Source organism: Halichoerus grypus, chromosome 8, assembly GCF_964656455.1.
Source record: "Halichoerus grypus chromosome 8, mHalGry1.hap1.1, whole genome shotgun sequence".
NCBI classification, from domain to species: domain Eukaryota; kingdom Metazoa; phylum Chordata; class Mammalia; order Carnivora; family Phocidae; genus Halichoerus; species Halichoerus grypus.
In genome coordinates this window covers 34,428,009-34,448,514 of record NC_135719.1, presented here as the reverse complement: position 1 = coordinate 34,448,514, position 20,506 = coordinate 34,428,009, and the positions used below count along the sequence as shown (strand labels likewise).

Below are 20,506 nucleotides of genomic sequence, written 5' to 3'. Positions count from 1 at the left end.
AAACTGACTTCACAGGATCCTTGTTGAAGACAGGCCAGAGTGACCAGACATCACCTGGGGGATGGAGGCGGATGAGGAACCTGATCAGATATTGAGTGTGGTTAGATATGGAGAATGAAGATTCTGCCTAAATTAACCTAGCAGGATTCTTGCTAAAACTGGACACAGAAGCCCCAAAGTCAGGGCTTAGTCTTAGAGAAGAGAGTTCAAAGGAGCATACCTAAGGTTTGGCCAAAGAGAGACTCTGTCAATCATTAACCATTATTAAGGCTGATTTAAGCTTCCCATGGGCTCCTTAGAAAATGTACATTTTTCTCAGTAGATTTTCCATACATTTCTGGAAGCTCACAGACCCTCTCCCAGGACCTTAGGCTGAGAACTTGCTGTGGTGGTTTGTGAAAGGACAGATTAGAGGTCAGAAGTCCTCCTCAGATGCACCCAGAGAGCCAACTGCTGCTGGTATCTACAAAAATGGGGACAGAGTCAGGGCAGGCTAGACTGTGCACCAGAGTTTGGAACTTTTTTTTTTTTTTTTAAAGATTTTATTTATTTATTTGAGAGAGAGAGAATGAGAGAGAGCGAGTACATGAGAGGGGGGAGGGTCAGAGGGAGAACCAGACTCCCTGCCGAGCAGGGAGCCCGATGCGGGACTCGATCCAGGGACTCCAGGATCATGACCTGAGCCGAAGGCAGTCGCTTAACCAACTGAGCCACCCAGGCGCCCGCAGAGTTTGGAACTTTGAAGGTGATTCTCAGCAAAAGGGTGTTATTGTGCCGGTCTGGGGCAAGAAGTGATTCAGGCAGGCCTGGTTTTGAAAGGCCAGTAGTGGTGTTCTTGTTGTTGTCCTCATGAGTGAAGAGCCCCACTGTTATTCCTTCTTGACTTCTGGCCAGACCCCAAGGGTGTGTGTTTTGGTGGGAAGTGCTTTTGGAGAAAGCCTCACTATCCTTTAACTGGAGAATAACAAAGCTACCTTTTCCCCTATGATGTTTTCTCTGTAATAGTCGGGCTTTGTCACCTCAGTAATTGCAGGGCTTATTTTAGAAGCTTTGTGAAACAGGAAGTGGCTGTGATTGCAGGCACGTGAAGTTCTTTGTCCCTGAATTGTTCTCTGTGCTTATTATGGGGGAGACCTGTTCAAGGCTCCTAGGTCATTAGACAGGTGAATAATGGTCAGCAAGCCAGGTTATATATAAGCAGGGTAATTAGGCTTGCTCACTGACCTTCCTCCCTTCCCTCCTTCCCTTTCTCTCCCTCCCTCTCTTCCAATCTTTTTTCCTTGTTTCTTGACATATGGTCCATTTTCCATCACACCCTTCATAGTAGTCCTGGGCTTTCAAAGTACATAAAGAAAACACTATACATATTAAAAGATTTTGTCCCCTCCTGTTCTTCCTCTCTTACATCCTAAGCTCCTTAGGTAGTAACCTCATAATTGTGATGTCCATTATGCTAGCAACTAGTTACTTGTGGCTCTTGACATTTAAATTTGTATTAATGAAGTAAATAACATTAAAGTTTCACTTCCCCATTCACACCAGCCACATTTCAAGTGCTTAATAGCCACATGTGATTAGTGGCTACCATATCAGACAGCACAGATAAAAACACTTCTATCACCACAGAAAATTCTATTGGCCAGCACCACTCTAGAAATTAAGGACAATCATTCATCCATTTGGTCTCAAATGCTGGAGAAAATACATTAGCACTAGATAGATTATTTTTATGAATTGATCAGTCTTAAAAGTTTCATACTTTATCAAATGACATTGCTCCCATTTTTATCAAGAAGTTGGGTCTAAAGGAACCCCACTTTCTTACCTCCATTCAACTAAGCAAAAGTTGTGTCAAAGAAAAATTGTATCAGTTAAACAGGTAAGGAAGACTTTATCCAAGACTATTGCAATAGGGAAGAGATTGAACTCAACTCCAAATACAACAGGTTAAGCTGGGAATCTACAGAAGGGTGAGGGGGAGGATGGAAAATTACCAAAGGGAACTTGGCTGGGGATCAAGAGTGAAGTGAAGGTATTCTTAAAAAAAAAAAGAAAGAAAGAAAAAGAAAAAGAGTGAAGGGATTCTCAATAAACTGGGCTCACCAGGCCAAGATTGAAACTTAACCAAGAAGAGGGCTCAGAGGACTTAAGTTTGGTCCAGGAGGGATTCCTGGCCAGTGTTAACTGAACCTGGCATTTGATAGGCTCTGTAGCAAACTGAAGGGTAAGCCCAAGAGGACTGTACATTTTAGGTGGAAATGAAGGCCCCTTTCAGGCTCTCATGGATTTGTTCCATGACCTGTGGCAGCACACTGCCCACTCTTCAGAAGTGCTTTGTTCATGTGTCTTTCTCCCCACCATGCATAGGCTGCCAAGACAGCTGCCCACACTGGGACAGCCAGAGAAAGTCAATGGTCACACTCATTAGAGGTACAACAGGAAGATGATTAACTAGGAACTCAGAGGAGGGATGTCTAGGGGGCTCAAAGAGTGGGAAGAAGGTTCATGGAAGGCATGTCAAGTTAGCTCTTGAAAGATGGCTTTGACTGGGGTAGTGGTAAAGGCAGGAGACTACTTTGATGCAGCTAGAAAAAGGAGGCGATTTCTCTCTGACTTCTTCATGCCCCATCTGGCAGGGACTTTGGTCTAAGTTTGGAGGACCTCAAGGATGATGCTGTAAACAAATATTATTGGTGAAACAAGTATATTTGTTGGGGCATCTAATGTGGTGAGAACCACATTAGTTTCTAAAGAAGTAACAAAATGAGTAAGATGCAGTTATTCCTCTTGAGGAGTGAGACCAGTTGGGGAGAAAAGTCTAAAGCAAACTGCAGTATGGCATGAGCCCAATCTACAGAGGAACACTGGAGGAAGCCAGAGGATCTGCTGGAGTCATGGATGACAAGGAAAGATTTAAGGAGAGGAGAGCTTGAGTGAGAACTTGAAAGATGGTAGAAGTTCTGCAGATTTGGGGAGGCATTTGAGGCAAAGGCAGGGGACTATGTGTTAGGAGCATGGTGGACAGTTCAACATGGCTGGGAGGCAAGGATTGAAGCTACCTGCAGGGGTGAGGCTCGATTAGAGGCTCCTGTTTGCTGGGATCTGGAAGTTACAGCTGACACAGTCTGAGCACAGTCACTCTGACACAGTCAGAGCACCCCAGTGGGCTTTGAATCCTAAGTGCATGGTGGGCATCTAGAAAGACAGAGAAAAGGAAGGGTGGAAGTACACGTGGTCCTGTGTCTATGTGATTTTGTATGCACTCAATTTGGTTGGTTAATAATAGGGTGCTTTGTTACGTGGTTGTCTCCCCAACAGGGCATGAGATGCTCCCCGGCCCCCAGGACAAAGGTCTTGTTTTATTCATTCATTTCTTGGAACGCAATAAATGCTCCACAAACATTCATTAAATCTGAGGGTGAAGGCACTGCTTTTCTAATGTTAGCCTCTAGGTGGTGCTGTTCCTTCCGGGTTTCTGCAAGGTCTCTTGGAATCCTTTCTGAGCTGAAATATTTCTCCCCACCGTGTATCTTGTGTTTGCCCTGGGGAAAGACCAGGACACGAGTAATTTTGGCAGAAGCAGCAGTGTCTCTTTGGGCCTTTTCTTGGTACATCCTGCCTCATGCGTGACTTCTGTTTTCCATTTGTCCTTGATGGAACCCAAGTAGTAGCATAAGTATGTGGAGAGGCTTTCCAACCAAGTGCAGGGGACTGCTGCTCAGTCTGGGCTCTCATATGGGCAACAGTGCTGATAAAACCCTTTCTTTACCAGGATGTTTTTTGTACAATTGGTTTTTTTAAACCAGTGCATTTTGCTGGAGGAAATAGATAATGAAAAAAGATTAACCATTCACTGGCCCTTGATACTCACAGTAAATCTTGTGTACACTCTGGCAACAGTGACGTTGTGCCTTTTCCCTAAGTCTGTTCCATAAACCGCCTGTTTCTTCTAGGGTTTTAAGGAAGAGTAAGGGAAGTGGCTACTGAATCCTCCTACAGTCAGTGAGCTGCTGCCAAGACTTTTGAGACCTCATACAAAGCTTAGACTATTTTGAGATTCATTTTTCCACCTACAACAGTTTTCTCCTCTGGATCAAAATAACTAGGCTAGCCGCTGTGTAGAATCCATGTCATGACCCCCAGAACCTTGCAGCAGAGGCAAGACTTGGCCCAGAGCAGAGAGAGAAGGGTTGAGTAGCACGGGCTCCTACATTTGTGCAACACCCAAATGCAGGATGTTGGTGCTAAGGGGAAGCCTACAGTGGGGCTTAAGTGCCATGGGAATTATATTTTGTGGGGGGAAAGCCTCTTTACCTGATAATTTTTCCCTGATCAAGAGTCCTTCACACGCTTTGAAGAAATTTCTCTCCTTTCACTGCAGTGCATGTCACTTATTTAGCTGGCTTCAGAATTCTTATTTTCAATTCTTTGTGATTTCTCATTCTAAAAATAGAGACCTGGCACCTAAGGATTTGGACATGGATGTGGATCAGTTTATCTGTTCGTTAATGCAGCCATCCTGTCTACTAGCTCATGGTGGGTCCAGGAACTTGGGCAGGAGTTTTATGCTGGCTGCAAAATGTGGAAGCAGAGATCATGGTAGAATGGGGAGATACCACTTAAAGGTTAAAACAGAGGATTTGAAACACATGCGATCAGACATTGCAAAACCAACTGCATGTCAGGAGTGAAGTGCTAAGGAGATAAGGAGTGGTCAAAGTCTGCAGTACAGTTGCAGAAACAGCCTGGATAGGTATTTCTCTGTGCACCTTCTAAGGAGGGTGCTCACTGGGTGGGTGGTGAGGGGACTTCAGGCCTCTCTTCCTTGCTTTGTGGTTCACCTTGACTTTGCCTCAGCTTCGAATCTCACCAGCCACATGGACTCCACACTGCTCCAGGTGGATCTGGCAGGGGCCCTGGTGGCCGGTGGCCCAAGTCATACCGGGAGAGAAGAACATGTCATGGTGGAGGTGACCCAGGCTGACGTTCCAGGCTCCAGGCGGCGGCGGCCACAGCAGGTTACACTTATAAATTATTTGAAAGGAATTGTAAAAACTCATTTCATCTCTTTATAAATTGAGTTTCCTTTTGAATGGATTTGATGGGAAGTCATAAGGCAATGGCACCATTATTAGGCAAACCCTATCTTTTGCTTTGTCTTTGACTCTTTTTTCCTTTTGTTTAAGACAATTATAAAACTCTTGCCATTTCAGTAAAATGAGGCTTGCAAGTTATTTAATTTACATGATTTTACTGGGCAATTCAGGGAAACATTATATATTTGAAAGCAGTTTTGTTGTTAAAGCACAATTAAACCTGGGCTTTACCCCATGGTACAGAAGGTATTTCAACACCACAGTTCTCTTGGGTTTGGGGACACTTGCCTAAGACTTGCATAGTTTCCCAAAGCTTCTGCTTCTAAAGTGATAGGCTCTTATGCTTAGTGTCTCCTAGACAAAACCTTTAGCTCCTGTCCTTCGAAGGCAAGGAGAGCCAACAGTGGTGTTGTCACCATGGCCCAGAGCCCAGACAAGGCCTGGCCCCTCTCTGTGCATCCTGACCTGTACCCCAAGTCCTGGCCTTGACGACTCCCTGGGATTATCATGGTGACTTGTCTATGAAGTTCATGGGTTTTCCCTATTATAATCAATAGGAGGAAACCCTGCTGGTGCACAATGCTGTGTCATCCAAAATGGAGCATCTGATGGGTTACTGCACCCCTCGCATTTTCCTGCCATGCAAAGCAGGGTCCACAGAGCAAAAGCCTCATAATGAATGAGGCTGCAGTTTCATGGGTGATGGTCTGTGCAGCACCAGTGTTCTGAACCGGTTGCCTTGGCCTTGGTCTTAGGATGTAAACTTCACTTCCTCGTGTGTGGTGTACAACCAGCTGGCAAGGCCTTCTCATTAAAGGCGGGGTAGGCACACATCTGCCTGCTCTGTCTGTGGGCCTTGTGTGGGGGAAGATGTGACCTTTTGCAGCCTGCTGACACAGCTGCCTGCCCATGGGGCTCTACTCTGCTCTAGTGTCACACACAAATCCAGCTCAGAAACACGAAGAACACGAGATCTTTACTAATGGATTTTTTCTGATATACTCTTTCCAAATACTGAGTTCCTATTTTCATTTACTTTGTGATTTGTGGGCAGCAAAGCTCCTGTCCTCCTGTTGAAGTTTCCCTGGCCCTTTCGCTCCCCCAGCTAGCCCCTCCCTCTCTGCTCACATCTGGTCCCCCTCAGCTGGTTTCTCCACTGCCCTGCTTAGGACAGGAACACATGGGGTGGATTTGCCTGCAGCAAAGGAAGCTTCATCCTTGGGTCCTACCTCCCATGGACTCCTGTAACATGGGTGTGAAGGTTTTCTGCCTCCAATTTGCAAGCAGGAAGCAGTTCTAAGCAAGCATTTCTTGTGAATTGCCTCAGAGGGCTCAGAAGATCCCAAGTCTCATATAAAGTGCAGTGATTTCTTTTTCTCATAATAAATCATATTTACTTCTATACCTTTGTACCCTTTATACTAATTCTGTATTTATACTTCTGTATTCTTTTTTTCTTTTTTTTTTCTTAAAGCCTTCTATGTTGTGGAAATTTCCAGTTCTGCACAGCTTGGATATGCTCTAGTGTCAGGGATGTGGGAGCTGTATACAAGTCCTTGCTGTTCCTCTTTTTCTTCTTTTCTTATTCTAAACTAACACCTACAGTGAATAGCACTGAATCCCAGGTGATGGTTCAGGTTCAAAGCCTTACTCTGATATTACATTTCAACTTTTACAGGTCACTCAGAATTGGACAGTATTTTTAAATCCAAGAAGAAGTGAGCACTTGGTGGTGAGCAGGACCTTTGAGATACTGAGCAGGTGGGTCTCAAGTGATCAAGGATCTTGGGGGAAGGTCTCCTCTGGACATTTTCACTTAAAAAGTTTGACCTGTGGGACTCCAATTTTTGGCACAAATAGCCAGATCAGTTATGTGGTTTGGATGGGATGCTCTAACTGTATAGACTAGGAACATGAAGGATGTAGGAGGGCATCATAACACTCACTCTCCCTGAGTGTCAGGAAATGAGGATTGATTGCAGGGTCCATTTTGAAGCAAATGATATTTTATAGTTGATGCTTTAATTTCATTAATATTATGAAGCTCCACAATGGGGAATTCCAGGAAATTTTAGGATTATTTCTCTTTTTCTTTAATGCCACTCCATATTATGTCTATATGAGTTTGCTAGGCCTGCCATAACAAATACCACAGAGTGTATGACTTAAACAGTAGAAATTTATTTCCTCAAGGGTTCAGCAGGATTTGTCTCTTCAGAGTACTCTCTCCTTGGCTTCGTCTCCCTGTGTTTTTCTGTGGACTTTTCTGTGTGTGTGTGTTTGTCCCAATCCCTTCTTGTAAGGACACTAGTCATACTGTATTAGGGACCACATCAGTGACCTCATTTTAACTTAATCACCTCTGTAAAGACTCTATCTCTAAATATAGTCACATTCTGAAGTTTTGAGGGTTAGGGTGTCAACATCTACATTTTGGGGACACAGTTCAGCTCAGAATAGTTACTGACTAAACTTTTAGAAAAGTGCTTTAATTTCACCATGCCACATACTGTTGATTACTTGGATGCCTCTTGTTCCAGGTACTTTTCCCCACCATCTGTGACAACCTGTCTACGTGTTCTCAGGTTGCACATGGCCCTTTTTTGAATCTCCCACATGTGAGAATGGTTGGCTTTGCTATTTATTAGCAGGTAAAGCAGTCAGTGTGTAATGAGGAGAGAGAAAATTAAATGGCTAGAACCAATGTGAAAGTCCTTGCTCCCTGTTAATTGTTGGAGTGGCACCTGCCACGAGGCAGACACTGCCAGATGAGGGGGCCTACATCAGATGGACCTGGCCATAGGGAGGCTGTGTCTGCATCTTACACTGCTCATATGCACTCAGAGCGCCTCATCTGCCAGGTCAGACATTGGGCTAAATCACTGTGAGGTCAGTTTGGGCTCTGGTTATGGCCATGGATGACTTGTGTTGGGAAGGACACCAAGCAAGCAGGCACTAATTGTTGACATAGAGTGTGGTTTCCCTTACTAGTGGTAATATTTTTGCTTCATTCTGCAGAGATACTGTTTCTATCAGCATTCGAGCCTCCCTCCAACAGACACAGGCAGTTCCTCTTTTGATGGCTCATCAATACCTCCGTGCAAGCATAGAAGCACAAGTGACCATTGCTGTGGTCATCCTTGCTGGGGTCTACATGCTGATTATATTTGAGGTAACTTTCATGCCAGCTCTCTAAGATTTATCTGTGCTCACAAGTAAGTGTCTTTCAACATGAAGGTGCTCTGGCTGGGCTCAGTTCTGCATCTTAATCAAACTGCAATGGCATCTTTCCTAAAAAGGAAGATGCCATCATTCTAGGTAGAAATTGATCTGTACTGGAATATTTGCTGAATCTTGGCAACTGACACATGCAAGATGAGTTTTAGCAGGCCCCAGCAAAAGTTTACCTGAGAAAACTGAATATGTACATGAGTTTCTCACCCTTACTCTGCTGTTCACTTGAAGTGTGATGCTGAGGCAGTAAGTGTTGAATCTCTCTGAGATGCATATTAGAATGCCCCCATTTGCTTCATAGGATTGTGTATATTACAGGGACTTGAGAGACCTTGGGCTATGTGGGGGGAGGGATTATTATCTGTTATGTTTATCAACTCAGCTAATGAGCCTTTTCACAATTGATCTCATGTCTTATAAATTCCATGTTTCTGGGAAACTAAGTTCGGCTCTACCTTTAATAGCATGGAGCAAAGTGCAGACACTGCCTGGATGGGTTGGTCCATTATTAATTTAATCATGAAACCAGATATACAGCAACACATTGATGGGATGTCAGTAGAGGATGTGACTCTGAAGAGGTATTTCTTCTTGAGTGTAGGATAGGTATGAGAAATACCTTGGAGTTGTCAAGGAAATGGCCTGCAGCAGAAGTGGCCAGGAAAGTTCCAGAAGTTTGCCCGTGGTTGTCTAGTCTACCTGGTGAGGAATGTTTGCTCCAGTAAGTTGAGCCCCAAGTTCCAACAAGATCCAATCATTGGTTTAGTTGTTATATCTCTTATGTCTTCTTTATTCCAGAGTAGCTCTATTCTCTCCGTTCTTTTTCTGTTTTCCTCTCAATCAATATTATCATGTTTCAGGGTTCCCTTGATTACCTACACACTGTGATTTTCTAGAAGAACTTACAGACTCAAAGGCAGCTGTGCCCTGTGTGGGCTGTGGTTTATTACCATGACCAGCAGTGGGGAAAGCCGTATCAGGCAGTCTGGAGGAGTCCAGGAGCAGGGTTCTGAAAGGTCTCCTTTCCAAGAAGGGGGCCATATAGAAAATGCTTCTTCCTCCAATAGTAGTGTTTCTGCCCATGGCAGCCTGCTTGAGACTCAGCCAAGGTTTTTGATGGGGGCTTGTCATATAGGTGCCCTCAGCCCACCAAAGTCCCAACCTCCCAGAAAGAAAATAGGTGTTAACAGCAAATCACATTTTTATACAAAGAGTTTACGCATGTTAGTACAGCTTAATGCAATGCCCTAAGCCTACAGAACAACCATATCACTCTGTAACATAAGGAACATTCCAAAAGCCAAGTACCCAGATGCCAGCCAAGGGCCAGCCCCAGAGCAGGATCTTCTAAAGGCCCTTCTAATGATGGCAATTTCAGGCCTGCCAGGTTAAGTCTTTACTGTACCACCATCTAGATGAAAAATCCCATTCTCTGGGAGAAGATATTTGCAAATGACTTATCAGATAAAGGGCTAGTATCCAAAATCTATAAAGAATTATCAAACTCAACACAGAAAAACAAATAATCCAGTCAAGAAATGGACAGAAGACATGAACAGACATTTCTCCGAAGAAGACATACAAATAGCCAACAGACCCATGAAAAAATACTCCACATCACTTGGCATCAGGGAAATACAAATCAAAACCTCAGTGAGATACCACCTCACACCAGTCAGAATGGCTAAAATTAACAACTCAGGAAACAACAGATGTTGGTGAGGATGCAGAGAAAGGGGAACCCTCTTACACTGTTGGTGGGAATGCAAGCTGGTGCAGTCATTCTGTAAAACAGTAGGGAGGAGCCTCAAAAAGTTAAAAATAAAGCTACCCTACAACCCAGCAATTGCACTACTAGGTATTTATCCAAAGGGCACAAACATAGTGATTCAGAGGGGCACATGCACCCCAATGTTTATAGCAGCAATGTCCACAATTGCCAAACTATGGAAAGAGCCCAGATGTCCATCGACAGATGAATGGAGAAAGAAGTGGTATATATAGACAATGGAATATTATTCAGCTGTCAAAAAGAATGAAATCTTGCCATTTGCAATGATGTGGATGGAACTAGAGGGTATTATGCTAAGCAAAGTAACTCAGAGAAAGACAAGTATCAGATGATTTCACTCATATGTGGAATTTAAGAAACAAAACAGATGAACATATGGGAAGGGAAGGAAAAGTAAAATAAGATAAAAACAGAGAGGGAGACAGACCATAAGAGACTCTTAACTATAGGGAACAAACTGAGGGTTGCTGGAGGGGAGGTGGAAGGGGGGGAGGGATAACTGGGTGATGGGCATTAAGGAGGGCACTTGAAGTAATGAGCACTAGATGTTATATGCAACTGATGAATCACTAAATTCTACCTCTGAAACTAATAATGCAGTAAATGTTAATTAAATTTAAATAAATTTTAGGGCGCCTGGGTGGCTCAGTTGGTTAAGCGACTGCCTTCGGCTCAGGTCATGATCCTGGAGTCCCGGGATCGAGTTCCGCATCGGGCTCCCTGCTCGGCAGGGAGTCTGCTTCTCCCTCTGACCCTCCCCCCTCTCATGTGCTCTCTCTCTCCTCTCATCCTCTCTCAAATAAATAAATAAAATCTTTAAAAAAAAAAAATAAAAAAAAATAAAAAATAAAAAAAATAAATTTAAATAAATTTTTTAATTTTATTTTATTATGTTATGTTAGTCACCAAACAATATATCATTAGCTTTTGATGTAGTGATCCATGATTCATTATTTTCATATAACACCCAGTGCTCCATGCAGTACGTGCCCTCCTTAATATCCATCACCGGGCTAACCCATCCCCCACCCCCAACCCCTCCAGAACCCTCAGTTCCTTTCTCAGAGTCCATAGTCTCTCATGGTTCATCTCTCCTGATAAGTCTGGCTGGTGGTTTATTGTTCTTATTAATTCTGTCAAAGAACCAGCTTCTAGTTTTCTTGATCTGATCTACCTTGTTTCTGGTTTCTAATTCATTGATCTCTGCTCTAATCTTAATTATTTCTCCTCTAATACGTGGCTTAGGCATTGTTTGTTGCTTTTTCTCTAGCTCTTTAAGGTGTAGAGTTGGGATTTTTCTATTTTTTTGAGGGAGGCTTGAATGGCTATGTATTTCCCCCTTAGGATCGCCTTTGCAGTATCCCATAGGTTTTGGACCACTGTGTTTTCGTTCTCATTGGTTTCCATGAATTGTTTAAGTTCTTCTTTGATTTCTCGGTTGACCCAAACATTCTTGAGCAGAGTGGTCTTTAGCTTCCAAGTGTTTGAATTTCTGCCAAATTTTTTCTTGTGACTGAGTTCCAGTTTTAAAGCATTATGGTCTGAGAATGTGCAGGGAATAATCTCAATCTTTTGGTATCAGCTGAGACCTGATTTGTGACCCCATATGTGGTCTATTCTGGAGAAAGTTCATGTGCTCTCGAGAAGAATGAGTATTCTGTTGTTTTAGGGTGGAATGTTCTGTATATATCTATGAGGTCCATCTGGTTCAGTGTGTCATTCAAAGCTCTTGTTTCTTTGTTGATTTTCTGCTTAGATGATTTGTCTATTGCTGAGAGTGGAGTATTGAGGTCTTCTACAATTAACGTATTGCTATCAGTATGACTCTTTATTTGGGTTAACAGTTGGCCTATGTAGATGGCTGCTTCCATGTTGGGGGCATAGATATTTACAATTGTTAGATCTTCTTGTTGGATAGACCCTTTAAGAATGATATAGTGTCCTTCTGTGTCTCTAACTACAGTCTTTAGTTTAAAATCTAATTTGTCTGATGTAAGAATTGCTACCCCCGCTTTTTTTGAGGTCCGTTGGCATGGAAGATGAATCTCCATCCCTTCACTTTCAGTCTGGATGTATCTTTAGGTTCAAAATGAGTCTCTTGTAGATAGCATATGGATGGGTCCTGTCTTTTTATCCAATCTGCAACCCTGTGCCGTTTTATGGGAGCGTTTAGGCCATTCATGTTGAGTGTGATTATTGAAAGATATGAATTAATTGTCATCATGTTGCCTGTGAAGAACTTGTTTTTATAGACTGTCCCTGTAAACTTCTGTTGTAGATCACTCTTGGGGTCTTTCTTCTTTTATAGACCCCCCCCCTTAATATTTCTTGCAGGGCTGGCTTAGTAGTCACATATACTTTCAGTTTCTCTGGGTCTTGGAAGCTCTGCATCTCTCCATCCATTCTCAATGACAGCCTTGCCAGATAAAGTATTCTTGGCTGCATGTTCTTCTCATTTAGTACCCTGAATATGTCTTGCCAGGCCTTTCTGGCTTGCCCAGTCTCCGTGAATACGTCTGACATTATTCTGATGTTCCTCCCTCTGTACGTAAGGAATCTCTTCCCCCTAACTGCCCTTAAGATGGTTTCCTTGGTTCTAAGATTTGCGAGTTTTACTACTACATGCTGGGGTGTTGATCTGTTCTCCTTGATCTGGGGGGCGTGGTCCTCTCTGCCTCAAGGACATGAATGTTTGTTTCATTCCCCAGATTAGGGAAGTTCTCAGCTATGATTTGCTCAAATATATGTTCTAGTCCTCTCTCTCTCTCTCCACCCCCTCCGGGATCCCAATAATTCTGACACTGCAACATTTCATGGCATCCCTTATTTAATTCTGTTTTCATGGATTTTAAGCTGTTTCTCCCAAGCCTCCTCATTTTCCTTCTTTTCTATCAGTTTGTCTTCTAGATCACTAATTCATTCTTCTTTCTCGTGTACCCTAGCTGTTAGAGTATCTAGATTAGATTGGCTCTCATTGATAGCATTTTTAAGTTCTGCCAGTTCAGCTTTCATTTCTGCCCTTAGAGACTCTATGTTGCCATTGATTGACTTCTCCATTCTAGCTATTGTCTTCACAATTGCTAGCCTGAATTCCATCTCTGACATCTTGGTTATATCTGAATCCATTTGTAAATCTGTGGCATAAGTCACAGTCTCTGAGTCTTTCCTATTTTGGGAGTTCCTCTTCCTAGTCATTCTGTTGAGGAGTGGTTGAGGGAATGTATAGAGTCCAACTTATTGACCACAACCCAAGCAAGATGCACCTGTTATCTAGGGACTTTAGGGTTGCTGGCCTCTTGTTTTCCCAGCCTATCTTCTGGGGGAGGGGCCTGCCACGCTGTTACTCAGGGCAACCCTGTTTGGGCAGTTTCCCTGCCTCCGGTGGCAGGGGATGGGCTCAGTGAAAACCGGTTTTTGGGGGCTTTTGTTCTCTGGCACCTTTCCCTGGTGGCTTTCCGTGTCTCTTCCAAGAGTCAGCAGAAGAGACTGTTTCCAACCCTCTGCCTCAGAGCAGAGAGATTGCAGTCGTTCTTCAGTGAGCTCTCCAGGCCACACTATCTCCATTTCTGTCTGTGCTGCTATAAACTGCAGCGTCCTATGTTGTGTGCCCCTCAGCAGTGCTCCCAGTCCTCGTCTCCAGGTCAGGGCATGTCTCTGCCCTTTGTGCTTCTAAAACTGCCAGCTGCCCCCAGTTCACTCGCGCGGCCCTGGGGGCTGCCCTGATGTCCTCTCCCTGCCACTATATACAGGGGGCTGCCCTGATGTCCTCTCCCTGCCACTACTGGTCTGAGAGTCTGTGCCCCATCCCCAGCGCAGGAGGCTATCACTCACTGGCAGTGTAGGATCCCCACAGCCAGGCTCCCTCCACCTTCCATTTATCCTCCGATATCTGTCCATGGAATTACGGCTCCCTACTTCATATCTTGAAACAAACTGCCTGCGATATTCTGTTTGTAGAGATCCAGATCTATCTTCTTACATCTCATGCTGATTTCATGGGTGTTCAGAGTGGTCTGGTAGATATCCAGCTCAATTCCAGGGACCGGTTGGAATAGGTTCCCATACTCCTCTGCCATCTTTTCCCCCCAGCTAAATAAAAAAATTTTTTAAAAAGAATCTGAGGGTACCCTCAATGAGCCATATCAATGAACTAATTTTCTGGTTTCTTCTCAATTGTTCGCTTTTTGTTTCTGTCAGTGTAGAAGCCATGTTGAATTAACTTCTTTACAGGAATTTATCACCTCCACAGCTGCTGAGAGGAAGGGAAAAGTTTTTTCTGAATGGCTATTAATAACTGCTATTAATTAATGAAAGATTAATAAATATTTACAAATTATATAATTTTGAAAGTTTGGACAATTATACAAAAAAGACAGATTCTAGAATAATAGAGAAGTCTCCTCAAAAATAAGTTGGCATTGGACTGTAATTTTTTAAATTACTAATGACTGCAACTGATTTAAGTACATTGACTTTATTAAACCCATAAGTTCATAATCATAAGTTCAAAATGATATTCAGAAAATGGGAGACAGGCACAAAATAAACTCAGTTGACATCACTGGAAGTTGCTAAGGGAACAACTCACTCCTATGAAAATTGATAATCAAAGAAAAATAATTTATCTTGTGTTTCTGGCATTAAGTGTGTTTCACATTAATGAAATTGGGTGGGAGAAAGTTCTTCAATACACAATGAATCATTTATAAATGCAGATAGAATGACAGAATCAGAAAATTTATTGCAAATGCTAATGGTTCCTGGTGGATATTATAACCATTAGGAGCAAAGGTCACAGGGAACTTGATAATCACTGGGCCAAACTGCCACCACCTAAACTCACTAAGCAATCTCAGCATCCCTGAAAGGGGGACACCTAGACATCACAGTCCTCCTTGTTGCAATCCAAACTTGCAGAATACCTGTGACATACGTACATGGGTCCCAAAATAAAACCTGAAGGCTTCAGATATAAATTGTAGTTCATAGGAAATAGAGGAACTAGAATAAGAAATTAATCCCATGAAAAGCCCATTAGCCCGTTACAGGATACAGGATATTCTACAGAACCCCAGAATGGGATTTTTCTTTTTTTTTTTTTAATTTAAAATCAATTAATTAAATATAGCATATTATTAGTTTCAGAGGTAGAATTTAGTGATTCATCAGTTGCATATAACATCTAGTGCTCATTACTTCAAGTGCCCTCCTTAATGCCCATCACCCAGTTATCCCTCCCCCCCTTCCACCTCCCCTCCAGCAACCCTCAGTTTGTTCCCTATAGTTAAGAGTCTCTTATGGTCTGTCTCCCTCTCTGTTTTTATCTTATTTTACTTTTCCTTCCCTTCCCATATGTTCATCTGTTTTGTTTCTTAAATTCCACATATGAGTGAAATCATCTGATACTTGTCTTTCTCTGAGTTACTTTGCTTAGCATAATACCCTCTAGTTCCATCCACATCATTGCAAATGGCAAGATTTCATTCTTTTTGACAGCTGAATAATATTCCATTGTCTATATATACCACTTCTTTCTCCATTCATCTGTCGATGGACATCTGGGCTCTTTCCATAGTTTGGCAATTGTGGACATTGCTGCTATAAACATTGGGGTGCATGTGCCCCTCTGAATCACTATGTTTGTGCCCTTTGGATAAATACCTAGTAGTGCAATTGCTGGGTTGTAGGGTAGCTTTATTTTTAACTTTTTGAGGCTCCTCCCTACTGTTTTACAGAATGACTGCACCAGCTTGCATTCCCACCAACAGTGTAAGAGGGTTCCCCTTTCTCTGCATCCTCACCAACATCTGTTGTTTCCTGAGTTGTTAATTTTAGCCATTCTGACTGGTGTGAGGTGGTATCTCACTGAGGTTTTGATTTGTATTTCCCTGATGCCAAGTGATGTGGAGTATTTTTTCATGGGTCTGTTGGCCATTTGTTTGTTTGTTTGTTTTTTAGATTTTATTTATTTATTTGAGAGAGAGAGTAAGAGTTATTTGAGAGAGAGAGAGAACACGAGCAGGGGGAAGGGCAGCGAGAGAAGCAGACTCCTCATTGAGCAGGGAGCCTGACTCAGGGATCAATCCCAGGATCCTGGGATCATGACCTGAGTCTAAGGCAGACACTTAACCAACTGAGCCACCCAGTCATCACTCTGTTGGCCATTTGTATGTCTTCTTTGGAGAAATGTCTGTTCATGTCTTCTGTCTGTTTCTTGACTGGATTATTTGTTTTTTCTGTGTTGAGTTTGATAAGTTCTTTATAGATTTTGGGTACTAGTCTTTTATCTGATAATTCATTTGCAAATATCTTCTCCCATTCCATAGGTTGCCTTTTAGTTTTGTTGACTGTTTCCCTTGCTGTGCAAAAGCTTTTTATCTTAAAAAATTTAAAAAAAAAATTTTTTTTTTATTATGTTATGTTAGTCACCATACTACATCTTTAGTTTTTGATGTAGTGTTCCATGATTCGTTGTTTGTGTATAACACGCAGTGCTCCATGCCATATGTGCCCTACTTAATACCCATCACTGGGCTAACTGATCCCCCCCACCCACCTCCCCTCTAAAACCTCAGTTTGTTTCCCGGAGTCCATAGTCTCTCATAGTTCGTCTCCCCCTCTGATTTCCCCCCCTTCATTTTTCCCTTCCTTCTCCTAATATCCTCCATGCTATTCCTTATATTCCACAAGTAAGTGAAACCATATGATAATTGACTTTCTCTGCTTGACTTATTTCACTTAGCATAAAAAAAAGCTTTTTATCTTGATAAAGTCCCAATAGTTCATTTTTGCTTTTGTTTCCCTTCTCTTTGGAGATGTGTCTAGAAAGAAGTTGCTGTGGCTGAGGTCAAAGACGTTGCTCCCTGTGTTCTCCTCTAAGATTTTGATGATTTCTATCTCACATTTAGGTCTTTCCTCCATTTTGAGTTTATTTTTGTGTATGGTGTAAGAAAGTGGTCTATTTTCATTCTTCTGCATGTGGTTGTCCAATTTTCCCAACACCATTTGTTGAAGAGGCTGTCTTTTTTCCATCAGATATTCTTTCCTGCCTTGTTGAAGATTAGTTGGTCATAGGGTTGAGGTTCCATTTCTGGGTTCTCTATTCTGTTCCATTGATCTATGTGTCTGTTTTTGTGCCGGTACCATACTGTCTTGATGATGACAGCTTTGTAATAGAGCTTGAAGTCCAGACTTGTGATGCCGCCAGCTTTGCTTTTCTTTTTCAACATTCCTTTGGCTATTTGCGGGGGGGGGGGGGGGTTCTTCCTTAGATCCATACAAATTTTAGGATTGTTTTCTTCAGCTCTGTGAAAAATGCCAATGGTATTTTGATAGGAATTGCATTGAATGTGTAGATTGCTCTGGGTAGCATAGACATTTTAAGAACATTTGTTCTACCAATTCATGAGCATGGAATGTTCTTCCATCTTTTTATGTCTTCTTCAATTTCTTTCTTAAGTTTTTTATAGTTTTCAGAGTACAGATCCTTTACCTCTTTGGTTATGTTTATGCCTAGATACCTTATGGTTTTTGGTGCAGTTGTAAATTGGATCAATTCCTTGATTTCCCTTTCTTTTGCTTCATTGTCAGTGTATAGAAATGCAAGTGACTTCTGTGCATTGATTTTATATCATTCAACTTTGCTGAATTCCTGTATCAGTTCTAGTAATTTTTGGGTGGAGTTATTCAGCTTTTCTACATGGGGTATCATGTCTTCTGTGAAGAGTGAAAGTTTGACTTCTTTGCCAATTTGGATGCTTTTTGTTTCTTTTTGTTGTCTGACAGCTGAGCCTAGGAGTTCCAGTACTATGTTGAACAACAGTGGTGAGAGTGGACATCCCTATCATTTTCCTGAGCTTAGGGGAAAAGCTCTTGGTTTTTCCTCATTGAGGATGATATTTGCTGTGGGTCTTTCAAATATGGCTTTTATGTTATTGAGGTATTTTCCCTCTTTCCCAACACTGCAGAGAGTTTTTATCAAGAAAGGATGCTGTTTTTTGTCAAATGCCTTTTTCTCCATCTATTGAGACAATCATATGGTTCTTGTCCATTCTTTTATTAAAGTGGTATATCAAATTGATTGATTTGTGGATGTTGAACCGCCCTTGCAGCCCAGGAATAAATACCACTTGGGCATGGTGAGTGATGCTTTTAATGTACTGTTGGATACTATTAGCTAGTATCTTGGTGAGAATTTTTGCGTCCATGTTCAACAGGGATATTGATCTGTAATTCTCCTTTTTGGTGGAGTCTTTGTCTGGTTTTGGGATCAAGGTAATGCTGGCCTCATAGAATGAGTTTGGAAGTTTTCCATTTCTATTTTTTGGAACTTTTTCAGAAGAATAGGTATTAATTCTTCTTTAAATATTTGGTAGAATTCCGCTGGGAGGCCATCTGGCCCTGGACTCCTGTTTGTTGGGAGATTTTTTTTTTTTTTTAATTGTTATGTTAATCCCCATACATTACATCATTAATTTTAGATATAGTGTTCCATGATTCATTGTTTGTGCATAACACCCAGTGCTCCATGCAGAACGTGCCCTCCTCAATACCCATCACCAGGCTAACCCATCCTCCCACCCCCCTCCCCTCTAGAACCCTCAGTTTGTTTTTCAGAGTCCATTGTCTCTCATGGTTCTTCTCCCCCTCCGATTTCCCCCCCTTCATTCTTCCCCTCCTGCTACATTCTTCTTCTTCTTTTTTTCTTTCTTAACATATATTGCATTATTTGTTTCAGAGGTACAGATCTGAGATTCAACAGTCTTGCACAATTCACAGCGCTTACCAGAACACATACCCTCCCCAGTGTCCATCACCCAGTCACCCCATCCCTCCCACCCCACCCCCCACTCCAGCAACCCTCAGTTTGTTTCCTGAGATTAAGAATTCCTCATATCAGTGAGGTCATATGATACATGTCTTTCTCTGTTTGACTTATTTCGCTCAGCATAATACCCTGTTGGGAGATTTTTGATTACTGCTTCAATTTCCTTGCTGGTTATGGGTCTGTTCAGGGTTTCTATTTCTTCCTGTTTCAGTTTTGGTAGGTTTTATGTTCCAGGACTGTATCCATTTTTTCCAGATTGCCTAATTTGGTGGCATATAATTGCTCATAATATTCTCTTATAATTGTTTATATTTCCTTGGTGTTGGTTGTGGATCTCTCCTCTTTCATTCATGATTTTATTTATTTGGATCCTTTCTCTCTTCTTTTTGATAGGTCTGGCTAGGGGTTTTTTGATATTATTAATTCTTTCAAAGAACCAGCTCCTAGTTTCGTTGATCTATTCTACTGTTTTTTTTTTTTTTTAATTTCTATATCATTGATTTTTCCTCTAATCTTTATTATTTCTTTTCTCCTGCTGGATTTAGGCTTTATTTGCTGTTTTTTCTCCAGCTCCTTTAGGTGTAGGGTTACATTGTGTATATGAGACTTTCTTGTTTCTTGAGGAAGGCCTATGTTGCTACTTCCCTCTTAGGACTGCCTTTGCTGCATCCCAAAGGTTCTGAACTGTCGTGTTTTCATTTTCATTTGTTTCTATGTATTTTTAAAATTCTTCTTTTTTTTTAAAATTTTTTTATTGTTATGTTAATCCCCATACATTACATCATTAGTTTTAGATATAGTGTTCCATGATTCATTGTTTGTGCATAACACCCAGTGCTCCATGCAGAACGTGCCCTCCTCCATACCCATCACCAGGCTAACCCATCCTCCCACCCCCCTCCCCTCTAGAACCCTCAGTTTGTTTTTCAGAGTGCTTCGTCCCTCATGGTTCTTCTCCCCCTCCGATTTCCCCCCCTTCATTCTTCCCCTCCTGCTACATTCTTCTTCTTTTTTTTTTCTTAACATATATTGCATTATTTGTTTCAGAGGTACAGATCTGAGATTCAACAGTCTTGCACAATTCACAGCGCTTACCAGAACACATACCCTCCCCAGTGTCCATCACCAGTCACCCCATCCCTCCCACCCCACCCCGCACTCCAGCAACCCTCAGTTTGTTTCCTGAGATTAAGAATTCCTCATATCAGTGAGGTCATATGATACATGTCTTTCTCTGTTTGACTTATTTCGCTCAGCATAATACCCTCCAGTTCCATCTACGTCGTTGCAAATGGCAAGATCTCATTCCTTTTGATGGCTGCATAATATTCCATTGTATATATATACCACTTCTTCTTTATCCATTCATCTGTTGATGGACATCTTGGCTCTTTCCACAGTTTGGCTATTGTGGACATTGCTGCTATAAACATCGGGGTGCATGTACCCTTTCGGGTCCCTACTTTTGTATCTTTGGGGTAAATACCCAGGAGTGCAATTGCTGGATCATATGGTAGCTCTATTTTCAACTTTTTGAGGAACCTCCATACTGTTTTC

At 42.1% G+C, this 20,506-nt stretch overlaps 1 protein-coding gene across 1 annotated transcript in view; it reads left to right on the top strand.

Annotated features, from left to right (window-relative positions):
- Window positions 1–20,506, top strand: part of OCA2 (OCA2 melanosomal transmembrane protein) — a 516,129-nt gene that overhangs the window by 117,459 nt on the left and 378,164 nt on the right. Inside the window, exons 7-9 of the mRNA XM_078078703.1 lie at window positions 4,858–5,018; window positions 6,775–6,857; window positions 8,115–8,268. Coding sequence (XP_077934829.1) covers window positions 4,858–5,018; window positions 6,775–6,857; window positions 8,115–8,268 — 398 coding nt within the window. The remainder of the gene's footprint in view (window positions 1–4,857; window positions 5,019–6,774; window positions 6,858–8,114; window positions 8,269–20,506) is intronic.